We start from the raw sequence: 14,231 nt of genomic DNA on the forward strand, positions 1-14,231 counted from the left end.
TTCAAGGAATCTATGTTTAAGAACTGTTATTTTAGATCAGTGGTTTCCAACCTTTTTTTGGCCATGCCCCACCCAAGCATCTCTAAAATCCTGATGTTTCCATGATATATAATTCTTACTATTCAAAAGGTGAACTCTTAACACAGAGGAAACCTAAAAGGTTCCAATTGCCCCCATTAAAAATCAACACCCCCCCCCCCTTTGGGGCATGGGCCCCACATTGGGAACTAGGATTTTAGATTTTTAGAGCAGGGGTCTTGGCAACTTTAAGATTTGTGGTTTTCAACTCCCAGAAAAACTGGCTGAGGAATTCTGGGAGTTGAAGTCCACAAGTCGCCAAGGTTGGAGGCCCCCGTTTTTTAGAGTGTCGCTTCTCAAACTTTGCGACTTTTAAGACGGGCGAACTCCAACTCCCAGAATTCCCCCATCCAGCTAGCTTTAAGTTTGAGAAACGCTATTTTAGGGGGGGACGAGAAGGGAGAGTTATAAGGGGAAAAAAGTTCGCGGCAATATTTTTCGTGGAGGACAAATTTCAAGCGGCTACAGTTTTATGCCATTCGAGGCGGTCCTCGCTTCCTCTCATAGAGTCCGCCATAGGTCCACACATTCCGTTTTTCCTCACAGAAAAAGTCACTCCCTTCTCATGAGCTCCGCGCCGAATGATTGGCCCAGTTATTTCTTTACCCGCCCCCTAAACGAACTTTATCCTCTCGTGATTGGTGTCGCCGAAAACATGGGAGCCTCCGTCCTTCGCTTCCGCCTCTGGGATCCCTGGCAGCGAATGGAAGTCGCTGTCCTCCTCCGTAAGCGCCTTCTTCTCCTCACAACGGGCGAGGCCAGCCCGGCTTCGTGCCAAGGGCGCGCCGTCTCCGCCTCAGGAGTGACGCTCCGGCCTGTGATTGGCCAAGGCTCCCGGCTGAGTTTCCGGTGCGATTAAAGCAGCCCAGGGACGGGCGGTGGTTGGTTTCTGAGGTGGCTGCTTGGTCGGGAGCCTACAAGATGAAGCGCGGCGGTGAGAAGGTGGGCGGGCAACCTCGTGCCAACGGCTGCAGCCTCCCGGCCAACGGTTGCGGTGGGAAAAACGGTTACGTCCGAGACTTCGCCGGGCCCGAGTCCGACGGCCAGGTAAGGAAGGCGGTGGCCGGGAAGCATCTGTTAAACGAAGGCGCGCCGGCCGGGGATGCCTCTGGGAAGGTGGCGGAGGCCTCTCGCTCTCAACCCAGGAGGCCTCGGACCGGCCCAGGCTGCCCCTTGCTTGTGGAGTCCCCTCGCTGTCAGTCACGTGCGGCGGGAGTGAGGAAAGGGTGGCCTTGAGCGGTCGGCTTCCTTCCTGACTGTTTTTTGCCCTGGTTTCCTGGTGCGTCGAGACGGCTCGGCGTCTTTTTTATTTTCCCTTTTTTCCCCCTTCCTTTTTTTCAGAGGAAAAAAGTTTCCTTTCTAGGTTGGTTCCCCCCACCACCTACTTGGTACGTTGAACTGTAAAATAACCACGCGCGGGCTGCCATGGTTTAGGCTTCTTAGAATAGAATAGGGTTAGGATTAGAAATAAGGATTAGGAATAAGGATAAGGAATAGAATAAAATTCTTGATTGGTCAAGTGTGATTGGACACACAAGGGATTTGTCTTTGGTGCATAGGCTGTCAGTGTACATAAAAGAAAAGATACATAGCAATGGAATTTAGAGTTATATACCGCTTCATAGCGCTTGTACAGCCCTCTCTAAGCGGTTTACAGAATCAGCCTATCGCCCCCAACAATCCTGGGTCTTCGTTTTACCCACCTGGGAAGGATGGAAGGCTGAGTCAACCTTGGTGAGATTTGAACTGCTGAAGTACAGCTAGCAGTTAGCTGAAGTAGCCTGCAGGGCTGCGCTCTAACCATTGCTGAGGCACTTGATTCTGGATGCTGTGCAACCAAATGTTGCCTTTTCTAAGGCTAGCTAGCTAGTTCCAACTAGCAATATGTTGTATCTCAGGTATGGAACCCACAGCTTATTTCTAGAACTCCTGCTAAAATATACACTACTATTATTGTGTAAGCACTGCCTTGACTTAGGTCTGGCATGTCACTTTCTTCCATAATCCCGCAAACTGTTTGCAACTTGTACAATATTCTTCTGTGCAAGCCTATTAATGCAGTGGTAGCCTTGTATTCTATCCTGCTATTTTCCTCATTCTTTATTTCATTTAGTCTGTCCAAATATTAAAGCTCAAAAATTGTGTTTGTACAAAACTCAAGATTGTAATTTGAAATGTTAATCAAAATCATACCCTGAAATGAAATCAAACAATATTTTCCTCATCTCAATTTTTAGTGCTTTAAAACTAATAAACTATGAGCAGTTTATTAATGACAGCGGCCGGTTAGGTCCCACAGAGTCAGCCTTCTCCAGGTCCCATCAACCAGACAATATCGCTTGGTGGGGCCTAGGGGAAGAGCGTTCTTTGTGGGGGGGGGCAGCCCTCCGGAATCAGCTTCCCCCAGAGATTCATACTGCTCCCACCCTCCTCGCCTTCTGCAAGAGTCTTAAGACTGATTTATGCCACCAGACTTGGGGCAATTAGATCTTGGCCTCCTGGCTGACAAATGTTACAAGTTGTAAGCCGCCCCAAGTCCTCAGGGAGGGACGGCATATAAACCCAAGAAATAAATAAGCTGTCCCCAATGATCTGGATCCTCATTTTACAAACTCAGAATGATGGAAGGCTAAGTCAATCTTGAGCTGGTCAAAATTGAGCTCCTGGCATTGGGCTAGGGGTCAGCAATCCGCAGCTCTGGAGCTACATGTGGCTCTTTCATCGCTCTGCTGTAGCTCCCTGTTGCTGGTCAGCTCCACAATTGAGAGCTTTTGGTTAGGACAGGTAGAGGAAAAAGGATGCTATACTAGGAGGAGATTGTGGTTGGGGCAACCAAACTTCCCCCAGGTTAGGATCTTTGTGGCTCCTTGAGTGTTTAAGTTTGCTGACCCCTGCCCTAGAAGAAGAGCTCAAGTTCCAAATGGACTTGAACACTGGCTACTATCTAGAAAAATGAAATCCAATACAGTATAGAGAAAAGGTTTTCTCTTAGGTAGAAAAAAAAAGTACAATTACATATGAAACCTAGCTCAATAGCAATAACTGTAAGAGGGATCTTGGAGTCTTAGTGGACAATCGCTTAAATATGAGAAAGCCAATGCATTTCTGGATTACTAATAGAGGGATAGAATCAAGATCTCGTGAAGTATTAGTATTGCTTTATAAAAACAAGACCACACTTGGAATACTGCATGTAGTTTTGCTCACTGCAATATAAAAAAAGATGTTGAGATTCTGGAAAGAGTGCAGAGACTAGCAACTAAGATGATTAGGGAATTCAAGACTAAATTCTATGAAGAACAGTTGCAAAAATTGGGTATGTCTAGTCTACTGAAAAAAGGACTAGGGGAGACATGATAGCAGTGTTTTAGTATTTGCGGAGCTACCACAAAGAAGAGGGGACCAGACTCTTTTTCAGAGCACCAGAAGAGAAGGGAAGATAAGAAGCAATGGGGAAGCATCCCAAAGATCTCTTCCAACTCTGCTATTCTGTGTTAGTGTGAGTTCTTTTTAGAATAGGTAATCCTTGATTTATGATTACAATTGAGCCTAAAATTTCTGTTCCTAAGCAAGTTAAGCATGTTTTGCCCCATTTTATTTTATTTTTTGCTACACTTAAGTGAATTACTGCAGTTGTTAAGTTAGTAGCATGTTGTTAAATAGGGTGGATAAAAATCAAAGATTTTTTTAAAAATAAACAAATCAGATTTTTTAAAAATTTAAATTGGATTTTTAAAATGTTATCAAATTTATTCTAATAAAATGCTTTTGGAGTAAAAATATATCTAAGATAAGTTTTCTATTCTATAAGAAACATAATTTAGTTTCTTCAGTATGAAATGTAGTTTAGTTATGTAGCATAGTGCTGTATATTCTGCAACATTGGGACCCTCGGCAAGTCAACAGCAGGTCAAGAACAGTGGCTCTTTTAAATTTAAATTTTAAAATTTTAAACAGTTGCTCTTTTAAAATTATGATTTAAATCGAGTTGATTTAAATCAAGCCTTTTTACTAGATATTTAAATCAACTTGATTTAAATCAAATCCACCCTGTTGTTAAATGAATCTGGCTTCCCCACGGACTTTGCTTTGCAGGAGGTTGTCAAAGTTGATCACCTAACTCTAGGCACTGCAAACATCATAAATTACATGCCAGATGCCAGTGTCTGAATTTTGATCACATGACCATGGAGATGCTGCAACAGTTGTATGAAAAACAGTCACGTTTTCAGTGCCATTGCAACTTCAAACTTGGGTTTCTAATCTACTGTCAACCTTTGCTTATGAAGATATCCAGTAATGTGCTGTTTTTTTTCCTTGTTGTCCTTACTGATTGCTTGAGGTGTTTCTCTATTATGACAAAAGTATTGTCTGTGTACCAGATTCCTACTTTTAGTTGTAGTTGTGGAATGTTATGGTTTCTAGATACTGCATCACAGTTTCTGCTATGACAAACAAATCAGTGGAACACCCATGGAATCACCACTCTCAGTACTGTTCTCATGGGAGATTGTGTCATCTTTCAAAGAGGCAATAAAAAAGTTAAGAACTGAAGCAAAAAGGCAAAAAGTCATTATGTACAGTAATCAACACCCAGATGAGTAAATCAATCAAGCAGAAAACTATACTATAATCAAAGAACTTTTCAGAAGAAAACATACCCCTGCCAACATTAGCAAGGCAAGCTAAACCAAAGTTCATTACCACTGATGTTACTTACTTAGACAATGCAAAAAGCCATACTCGGACAGCATCAAAAATACTACAGTTGAAACCTAAGCTCTATTGTATATATTTGGTATAATTGCCGGTGTCCAAAGTATACTATAAAAATATTTAAGTAGCAATTGGTGGCTGGGGAAAAAAGTCTTGGAATGAAAGAGAAGGTAGCTTCTAAACTGCTTTTTCTTGTAGTGTTTTTCTTCACCATGTTTTGTTTTGTCTTTTTTAAAAATTGAAACCATATTTTCATTCTCTCATGAAGTTCATGTATTTTTCTTGTTTTTGCTTTTTTGCTTCTTTTTTCCCTTGTTTCTGTCAGTGTTCCAAATAACATCAGAGAAATAAATCACAGTTCAAATCTTTGCCTTCTTCCAAGTTATTAAAAGAGCCATGTTGGTTACGAACTGTAGTCAACCCGATACTAACTTTTTCTACAGTTGTCCACCCAGATTAAGGTTCATCCCTTGTCTCCACACCCACAAATTCATCACATGGACCACTCCGGTTTTCTCATCATCAATCCTTCCATGTACTTCTGGATGGTGCTAAACTAAGAATGACCTTGATTTTCTGGAAAGAATTTGTTGTGGCTAGTATCTTTCCCTCTCAGGCAACCACCCCTCCCCAATTCCCACAGTACTTCTTGTGGCACGCCAAAGTCTCTAACTCCAAATGATGGCTTTGGCCTCACAGTTTCATTCAAAAATGATAAATCCATATCGGGAAATATTAATTATGTACAGAAATAATATTTGCACAAAGACAGATATTTTATATTCAATAAAATACTTACAATAACGATTATCCGTGCTGGCACTAAGAGAAATGAAGATTAAACTCAACTGTGTTGAAGAAAAGAACTTTTAATTTGTCAACAAATCAGATAAACAATTGGCTTGTGAATTAAAAAAGAAAAAGGGGGGTGATCTTCAAGCTATTATTACTACTCCAGTCATGTTGGAACCGTGAAGCTGCAAGAGGGAGATACGATTTTTGAAAAATTGTTTGAAAAACCTTTGAAAAAAGTTTGAAAAAAATCACATGGTACTTATCCTCATGTGAGAATAGCAGCAAGACTTCTATAAGTCCAATGTTGGAAGGATTCAGTGATACTTACAATGGAAGGCTAGTTGGTGAAGCTGATGGAGCTGGCTGGGATGACTAAAGTGATGACTGATTAGAGAAATGGCTAAATGTAATACCAATTTAAAAAACCTTGTAGGCTTTCTGCACAAAATAGAAAAAATGAAATAATAATATATGGATTTTGAATATTAGTGACATATGTATATTATAAAGATGGGGCTTATATTATAATTTTAGTGCAAGAACTCAAATTTTATTTTTATTTGCTCTTAAAAGGTAGAAATCATTTATTTTTATGCATTTATGTGTATTTTTTATTTCACTGCATCTCTATGTGCTATTTTTAAAAAATATTCTGACTTTTTTTCTCCTTATTGGTTTTCTGGTAGTTTTTTATTTTTTTAGAGCTTAAGTTATATAAAAAGAAGCAATATTTGCAATTACCTAGGGAATAAAACGCTTAATATCTATTGTTAATAATACAGGCCTGTAGCTTGTATAGGATTTAAAATGTTTACCCAGTTTTAAAATCAATGTTATGCAAGCTGTGTAAAAAGATAAAAGCAATTTACCAGATTTTCTACAAATCTTAAAGGCCAACCTGCCTTCCATTGAGGGCCTGTATACTGCACGAGTTAAAAAGAGGGCGGGGAAAATATTTACTGACCCCTCACATCCTGGACACAAATGGTTTCAAATCCTACCCTCAAAACGTCGCTACAGAGCACTGCACACCAAGACAACTAGACACAAGAATAGTTTTTTTCCGAACGCCATCACTCTACTAAACAAATAATTCCCTCAACACTGTCAGACTTTCTACTAAATCTGCACTTCTATTCTACTAGTTTTTCTCATCATTCCTTTCACCCATTTCCTCCCATGTTGACTGTATGACTGTAACTTGTTGCTTATATCCTAAGATTTTTATTAATATTGCTTCTTCATTGCTTATTTGACCCCTATGACAATCATTAAGTGTTGTACCACATGATTCTTGACAAATGTATATTTTATTTTATGTACGCTGAGAGCATATGCACTAAGACAAATTCCTTGTGTGTCCAATCACACTTGGCCAATAAAAATTCTATTCTATTCTATTCTATTCTATAATATTGGGCTAATAGATCTATAAAAGATTTTTAACATTCAACAGGAAAGCCACACATACATGCTCTTATATAGGGCTCCGAACCTGAATAAAATATTGATCAGAAAGATTAATATGGGAGAAAAAGCAATCATTTGTGGTCCCATGCTGTTTATACTAGTACAGTGGTACCTCCACTTAAGAACGCCTCTACTTAAGAACTTTTCTAGAGAAGAACTGGGTGTTCAAGATTTTTTGCCTCTACTTAAGAACCCTAGTCTGGAAAAATATCCCAGGAAATTTGAGAGCAGCACAAAGGCCCGGCCAGTTTCCTGCCTTTCCCCCTTTAATCCCGGCCATCTGGGCTGCCAGAGGAGCCTTTTGGTGGCGTTTAAGGAGGCGTGGCAGTCCAGAGCGAACAAAACATTTTCCTTTCTCTGGGCACTTGGGCAGGGAATAAACCTCTGCCAGCGCCCAGAGAAAAGAAATGCTCCCTTTGCTCTGGGCAGCCGAGGAGTCACCACAGGGAAGGAAAGGTACCGGATACAAAGTGAGCGAGCGAGAGGAGAGGGGAGCCTTTCAGCATGGGAAGGAATAGGCAGCAGGTAGCAACAACAGCAGCCAGTGTATGGGAGGCAGTGTATGGGAGGCAGCCTTGCACCTGGTGTATGGGAGGTGCATGCTCCTCCTCGCTGCCTCAGAGTCCCTCTTTTTTTTTTTAAAGCCTTAAAGTTTTGGATTTTTTTCATTCCTCTCACCTCCCTTTCTTCCTTCGGCAGCGACTGTCCTCCTCTTCTTCCTCCTTCTTCTCCCACCCAAATTCTGAGTTTTTCTTTCCTAATGGGTTTGCACGCATTATTTGCTTTTACATTGATTCCTATGGGAAAAATTGCTTCTACTTAAGAATGTTTCTACTTAAGAACCTGGTCATGAAACAAATTAAGTTCTTAGGTAGAGGTACCACTGTACTTTGATCTCAGAAGCCATAGGTCTTATATTCTGCACAAAGTTCAATCATAACTTGGGGGTTGCCTATGGCTGCTAAATCACAGTTTTGCATTAGTATCTCTCAAAATTCCTTTCTTTCCATTTCCTGAACTTGATGCTACATAAAGAGCTTTACAACAGTTATCTAACCCGGCAGCTGTCTCTCAATGTTGTCCAGCAGTATAACATACAGTAATACTAACTTTATTTTTTCTAGGTAGAATAAAAGCTCAAAGGAAATTGATTATTCCCATATTTTTCTTATATTTTATTTCTTCCAGATTCATCATATTACACATAATGAAGGTTTATATAAGAGACCTTTCAATGAAGCTTTTGAAGAAACACCAATGCTAATTGCTGTGCTGACTTACGTAGGTTATGGTGTGCTCACCCTTTTTGGATATCTTCGAGACTTTCTACGGCAGTGGAAAATAGAGAAATGCCATAATGCAACCGAAAGAGATGAACAGAAGGTAATGTTTTGATTTAGAGGCAAAGTAGCAGTTAATATGCTTGCAGTGACATGGACATAAGTGTTAAAATAGGCAACCATTGTTTTCAAAGTATAATTTTCAATCTGCACTAGTCAGCATTAAAACATGCTTAATTAACTGTAGTTCAACGTGTTTAAAATTATTATTAAAATTGTGCTTCGTGATACTTCAGGCTTGTCCTCTTAACTGCTGAAAGTATTCTAAAGCATACAGTACTGCCCAATACCATGTGAATTACAGCATACTCTTGCTGTTGGCTGTCAGCTACGATGAGGTGAAGAAACTACTGTATTTTTTGGAGTATAAGATGCTCTGGACTATAAGATGCCACACCTACTTGTTTGGGGAAGAAAACAAGGGGTGGTGGAAATCTGCCTCTGCCTCCTAGCAAATTGCCTCCTTGCAGCAAACAGAAAAGCTGAAACAGCCCGTTTCAGCTTCAACCCAGCCTGTTTAGCACAGGGAGATAATTGTCAGTTGGATCAGCCTGCCAACAATCAGCTGTTTCAGGCTGCAAGGAATGGCATAGCCCAGTGATGGCGAACCTATGGCATAGGTGCCACAGCTGGCATGCGAGCCATTGCCCTAGCTGAGCTGTAATGTGCATGTCTGTGCTGGCCAGCTGATTTTTGGCTCACATAGAGACTCTGGAAGGGAGTTTTTGGCTTCCAGAGATCCTCCGGTGGGGATGGGTGAGGGCATTTTTACCCTCCCTTGGCTCCAGGGAAGCCTTTGGAGCCTGGGGAGGGCAAAACACGAGCCTACCAGGCCCACCAGAAATTGGGAAACAGGCCATTTCTGGCCTCCAGAGGGTCTCTGGGGGGGTAGGGGAAGCTGTTTTTGCCCTTCCCAGGCATTGAATTATGGGTGTGGGCACAAGAGCATGTGCGATAGCATGCGCCCATGCTCTTTCGGCAGCTGAGGGAAAAAAGGTTTGCCATCACTGCCATAGCCAATTGCCAGTTCCGCGTATACCATTTTTGGCAGGTGGGCTACATTCGGTGTATAACACCCCCCCCAAATTTTCACCCTCTTTTATTGGGGGGAAATATGTCTTATACTCAAAAAATACTTTCCTTTTGGGCAGGTCTTAGCAGAGGTGAAAATAGTACATTCTTGGGTAATTTATTCAAAGAGAGAAAGAGATTCCCTTTTTATTGCTTCTCTTTTATTGTTTTTTCATGTTTCTTAAAAATAAAATGTCTTATGTATCATGATGTAAAAAACAACAAAAAAAGAAAATATTGGATTTAATTATCATAAAACATCTTCCTACATATTTGACCATCATGGTAAAAGTTACATTTCTTTGTTTCTCTATTGAAAATAGGTATATAATGCTGACTAAAATATGTATATAATGCTGACATATCCAGCAACCTACTACTAGTATAAAACATCTTTCCTTCATCGTTATATAAGAGGTCTTAGGCATAATTCATGTGCACAGAGCCCAAAATGTTATATTATGATTAGTAGTGGGTTCTAAAACCCTTTACTACCCATGCGTGCAACACTTCTCTGCATTACATGCACGGTAGTAGAGGGTTACTACTTGTAGGAGCTTCTGGTTCTTAGAATCGGGCCAAACTGGGAGCTACCTACTGCTGTTTTTGATGTTCTAGTACAGGGAATTCTAGGAGACCTTTACATCCTTGACAAGCAGCAATTTTTCAGAAATTATGTTAGCAATTTGTCAGTTTTAGCCCAATGCATGGTAATAATAAGACGATCCAAAAATGCATTAATGTTCCAGTTCTTAAACTGTATTTTCAACCACAAGGTAACTGCAATTAACTATTCCCAGAAGTGTTGAATAAAACAATATTTTACCTTCATTCTAAAAATAAAACTAGTTTCTGGTTTTAAAGCATGTTTTAACTATTTGAACTCATTAATCCAATGGTCACATATTATCTACCACCTTTAGGGAATAACTGAATTGTATACATTTGTCTTCTTGTTGCTTGATTAATAATTCATATTAGGCTTGTTATGTTAGCCAGAATTTATAGCAAAATATATTTCTGAAACTACCAAACTCTAGTAATTGTGGCAAATACTAGTAGAAGAGTAAGTAAGTGAGTGGCAAATTGTACCAAAACAGAGAATTGTTTTGTATGCAGGGCAAATGGTCTAGTTTTCTTTTTCTATATTATTAAACATTACCTTGTCATGTGTGTTCAAAAGTGGCATATGAGTATTTTGTGGTTTGTAAAGGGTATTTCTTTTGGATAAAGTACAGTTATTTAAGAACCATTCAGAGTTATAATGGTCTTGGACATGGTTCTTTACAGCCCATAAAAGACTTCTGGATGTTGTAAAATGTCACACCACCATCCTTTATAGTCAAATCACTGCATTTCTGGTATTTGGCAACTGGTTCGCATATACTCTGTAAGCCACCTTGAGTCGCTATGTGCAAATAGGGGGCAATATACATTCTCTAAATAAAATAAATAAATATATGACTGGTTGCCAAGCATCATTCAATCATGCAATTGCCTTCTGCAATCTTCTTAGCTGACTTCCCCAAAAAAGTCATTTGAGAAACCAGCAGGGAAGATTGGAAGCAGTGCAGGGAGAGAGAAGATAAATTATTTGATGAGCTGCAGGAATGGAACTGAAATCCTGAAAATCTGTTGCTGTGAGCTGCTTGGGATCATGAGATGAGATAGGCAGCCATATCAGTTCTGAAAATAAATAAATGTATCCTCTTTCTCAGTCAGAAAGCATAGATTGTCATAGAGACATTCCCAATAAACATGCATAAGGTATAGGTGTTATCTTTGACAAAGGCATAAGCAGATTTCGCTAATCCTTTACTCTCTTAAAGCAGAAGATAGAGAAAAATCTTGTGGTTGTTTGGAAAGGCAGGTGCTAGTAATTAAAGCTAGGGAAACCTCTTTTTCTCAGTAACTTCAATCCTCAGATAGTAGTAGTTTGAGAATAATAGAGGCAGAAGGAAAATATTTTAGATAATGATTATTTTGAAAAAGATAACTAGAAATTCCACTTTGAGTTTACTTTTTCTCTATATGATATTAAGGCAAACCTCATTCCTTCATTTTCATTATTTCTTTTATGGAGGAATAGAAATAGAAATAGAAAAAGGAACAAGGAAATTACCTGATGATCCTGGAGGAAGGAGGAGACAAATAGAAACTAAACTATTGTTTTTCTCTGGTTTGAAAGAAGCTAGTATATGGATACAATAAAACTCATTGTTTATGGTATATGGCGCTAGCATCTGCGGGGGTAGGGGAAGGTTAGAGTGTCCTGTAGTAGAATTGATTTTAAAAGTGCTTGGGCCGCCTATAGTGTTACTAGATTCTACATTCCAGCTTTAAATGTCACAAGATGATATACGCTGTTTCCTGTATCATTCCTACATGACATTTCTGGGGATAAATAACCTACAATCTTGCTGAAACTGGGGCTGTTTTACGTTCTTCTAGCCAGGAGGCCATTGATTTCTGGAACTATGCATGGCAATGAAAGATAAATGTCTATGGAGATTCTCAATCATCCAGATCATAGTTGGGCCAAAGGTGCTTTTTTTCAAGAGGTAACTGGACTTTCTTGTTTTTCTTTGAGAAACTTGCTTCTCATCCAAGAAGCTTGCTGACAAAATTTTGTGAATTGTTGATGTGATCTAACCATCTTATTGGCTCTTCTAGTTGGCAATACCACCCATCACATCAACAATTTATGCACACTTCAAACCCAAGAACACACTAAGGCAGTGATGGTGAACCTATGGCATGAGTGTCACCAGTGGCACGTGGAGCCATATCTGCTGGTATGTGAGACGTTGCCTAGCTCAGGTCCAACATACGTGTGTGTGCCGGCCAGCTGATTTTTGAGTCATACAGAGGCTCTGGGAGGGCGTTTTTGGCTTCCAGAGAGCCTCCAGGGGGCGGGGGAAGCTGTTTTTCCTCTCCCCAGGCATTGAATGATGGGTGTGGGCACTCGCGCATGTGCAATAGCGTGGGCACACACTCTTTCAGCACCCAAGGAAAAAAAAAGGTTTGCCATCACTGCACAAAGGCAAAAGCTTGTCCATCCCAAGGATAAAACATCCAGACACAAACTGAGCAATATAGTATATGCAGTACAGTGCAGTGAGCCACAAGCAGATTTGTACATTGGAAAAACAAAGCAACCATTTCATAAATGCATGTCACAACTTAAGAGTACAAAGCCATCAGGACATGATTCAATGGTCCATCTGCATTTAAAAGACAAATGCACTCTTTTGAAGACAACGAAGTCCATATTTTGAACAGAGAAGACTGCTGGTTTGAAAGAGGGGTCAAAGAGGTTATGTTGAAATTGAACAATCCTCTCTCAACAGAAGGAGAGAGATACAACATCATCTAGGTATCTCTAGTCTACAATACAGCCCTTTCAACAGTTCCAAGAAGACCACACCCATTTGCACCACTCAGGTGACCCTGATGACATAGATAAAGCTCCAAGCGGCGTCAGGTACTGTAAAAGAATGCAAAGTACTAGCTGTATGCAAGGAGTATAAATCCTTCCATTTGCCACCATTCAGTCAGAGCTGAAGAAGCTTCTTGATGAGAAGTGAGAGGTCTTCAAAGAAAAAACAAAGTCCAGCTGCCACTTAAAAAAAGTATTTATGGGCCAATGAAATATGCTTTATTGTCTGCATCTTGATTCACCGTTTAGGTAGAAATTTTTCCCAGAAAAGCATAGCATATTTTGCAGAATTGGAAAGGCAAGAGGTGGCTCAGTCTGCCATGTTCAGCCTATCTCATAGGTTTTACATTTCTATCTATGATCATCTTTCCCTTTGGAGGTATTTTAGTTGAACCTAGATTATAGAGAAGGATTAGAGACATGACCAGGAACAAGTCTTGGTAACTTGCAACTCGGCAGAGCAAGTTGCCAACTTCTCTTGTTTGACTCTGCAGCAGCGAGTAACAAGCAGTAGTAGAATGTGTGAGATACATTTGGATATATTAGGAATGTTGATGCTTGATGTTAGGTTTATTTTGTGCCTTTTTCACACTGAGAATGAATTATTTCATTTGTATGACAAAATGTATAGTATAACAAATAAACCTCAATTTTTAAATGAAGGCTTTTTAGCCAACCAGTAGTACCTGTTTTGTTTTTGTTATTAATATTATTAACTGTAGAGATTGTTTCTGAATTACATAGTCTTAAAAACTTCAAGGAATATCTTGCTGCAGTATTATTGTAACCTCAACAAAAGGATTTACATATAACACTTAAAAAGCCATATTTCAATTAATAGAGCATTTAGGAGAAGAGTAGTCTCAGGTAGCTGCCTAGCCACTTCAAGCTGCCTAGCCACTTGAGAGTTAGTCATTTTACAGAAATTTCTGGGTAACAATTAAAAAAAAAGAGATTAACTATCCTTCTAAATTTCCATCTTCACATCCTGCATTTTTCATTCCTAAGGGAAATGGTTCTGTTAAAATTGCATGACTATGAAGTCCTAAAGCATGTGATCATTAGAGACCTCTATCTGGAACACTCAATCTCTAGAACACCCTTCTTTTCATAGACTTGGATTTGAGAAGCATAATTTGATTAGGATGTAAAGAAAAGCACATGAATATTTTAGTATTGGATACTCATTATGCCAAATTTGAATACATAGTGAAGCTGAATATTTTAGCTTGGTTTAGGTTTAGGTTTATTGGATTTATATGCCGCCCCTCTCCGCAAACTCGGGGCGGCTCACAACAATAATAAAAAACAGTACAGTACAT

The 14,231-nt window shown here is 39.8% G+C and overlaps 1 protein-coding gene across 1 annotated transcript in view; it reads left to right on the forward strand.

The window, feature by feature from the left end:
* Positions 1-721: 721 nt before the first annotated feature.
* Positions 722-14,231, forward strand: part of SPTLC2 (serine palmitoyltransferase long chain base subunit 2) — a 53,692-nt gene continuing 40,182 nt past the window's right edge. The window contains exons 1-2 of the mRNA XM_070754029.1: positions 722-1,125; positions 8,248-8,442. Of these exons, the coding sequence (XP_070610130.1) occupies positions 1,000-1,125; positions 8,248-8,442 (321 nt within the window). The 5' untranslated portion in view covers positions 722-999. The remainder of the gene's footprint in view (positions 1,126-8,247; positions 8,443-14,231) is intronic.

Source organism: Erythrolamprus reginae, chromosome 1, assembly GCF_031021105.1.
Source record: "Erythrolamprus reginae isolate rEryReg1 chromosome 1, rEryReg1.hap1, whole genome shotgun sequence".
Classification (NCBI taxonomy): Eukaryota; Metazoa; Chordata; class Lepidosauria; order Squamata; family Dipsadidae; genus Erythrolamprus; species Erythrolamprus reginae.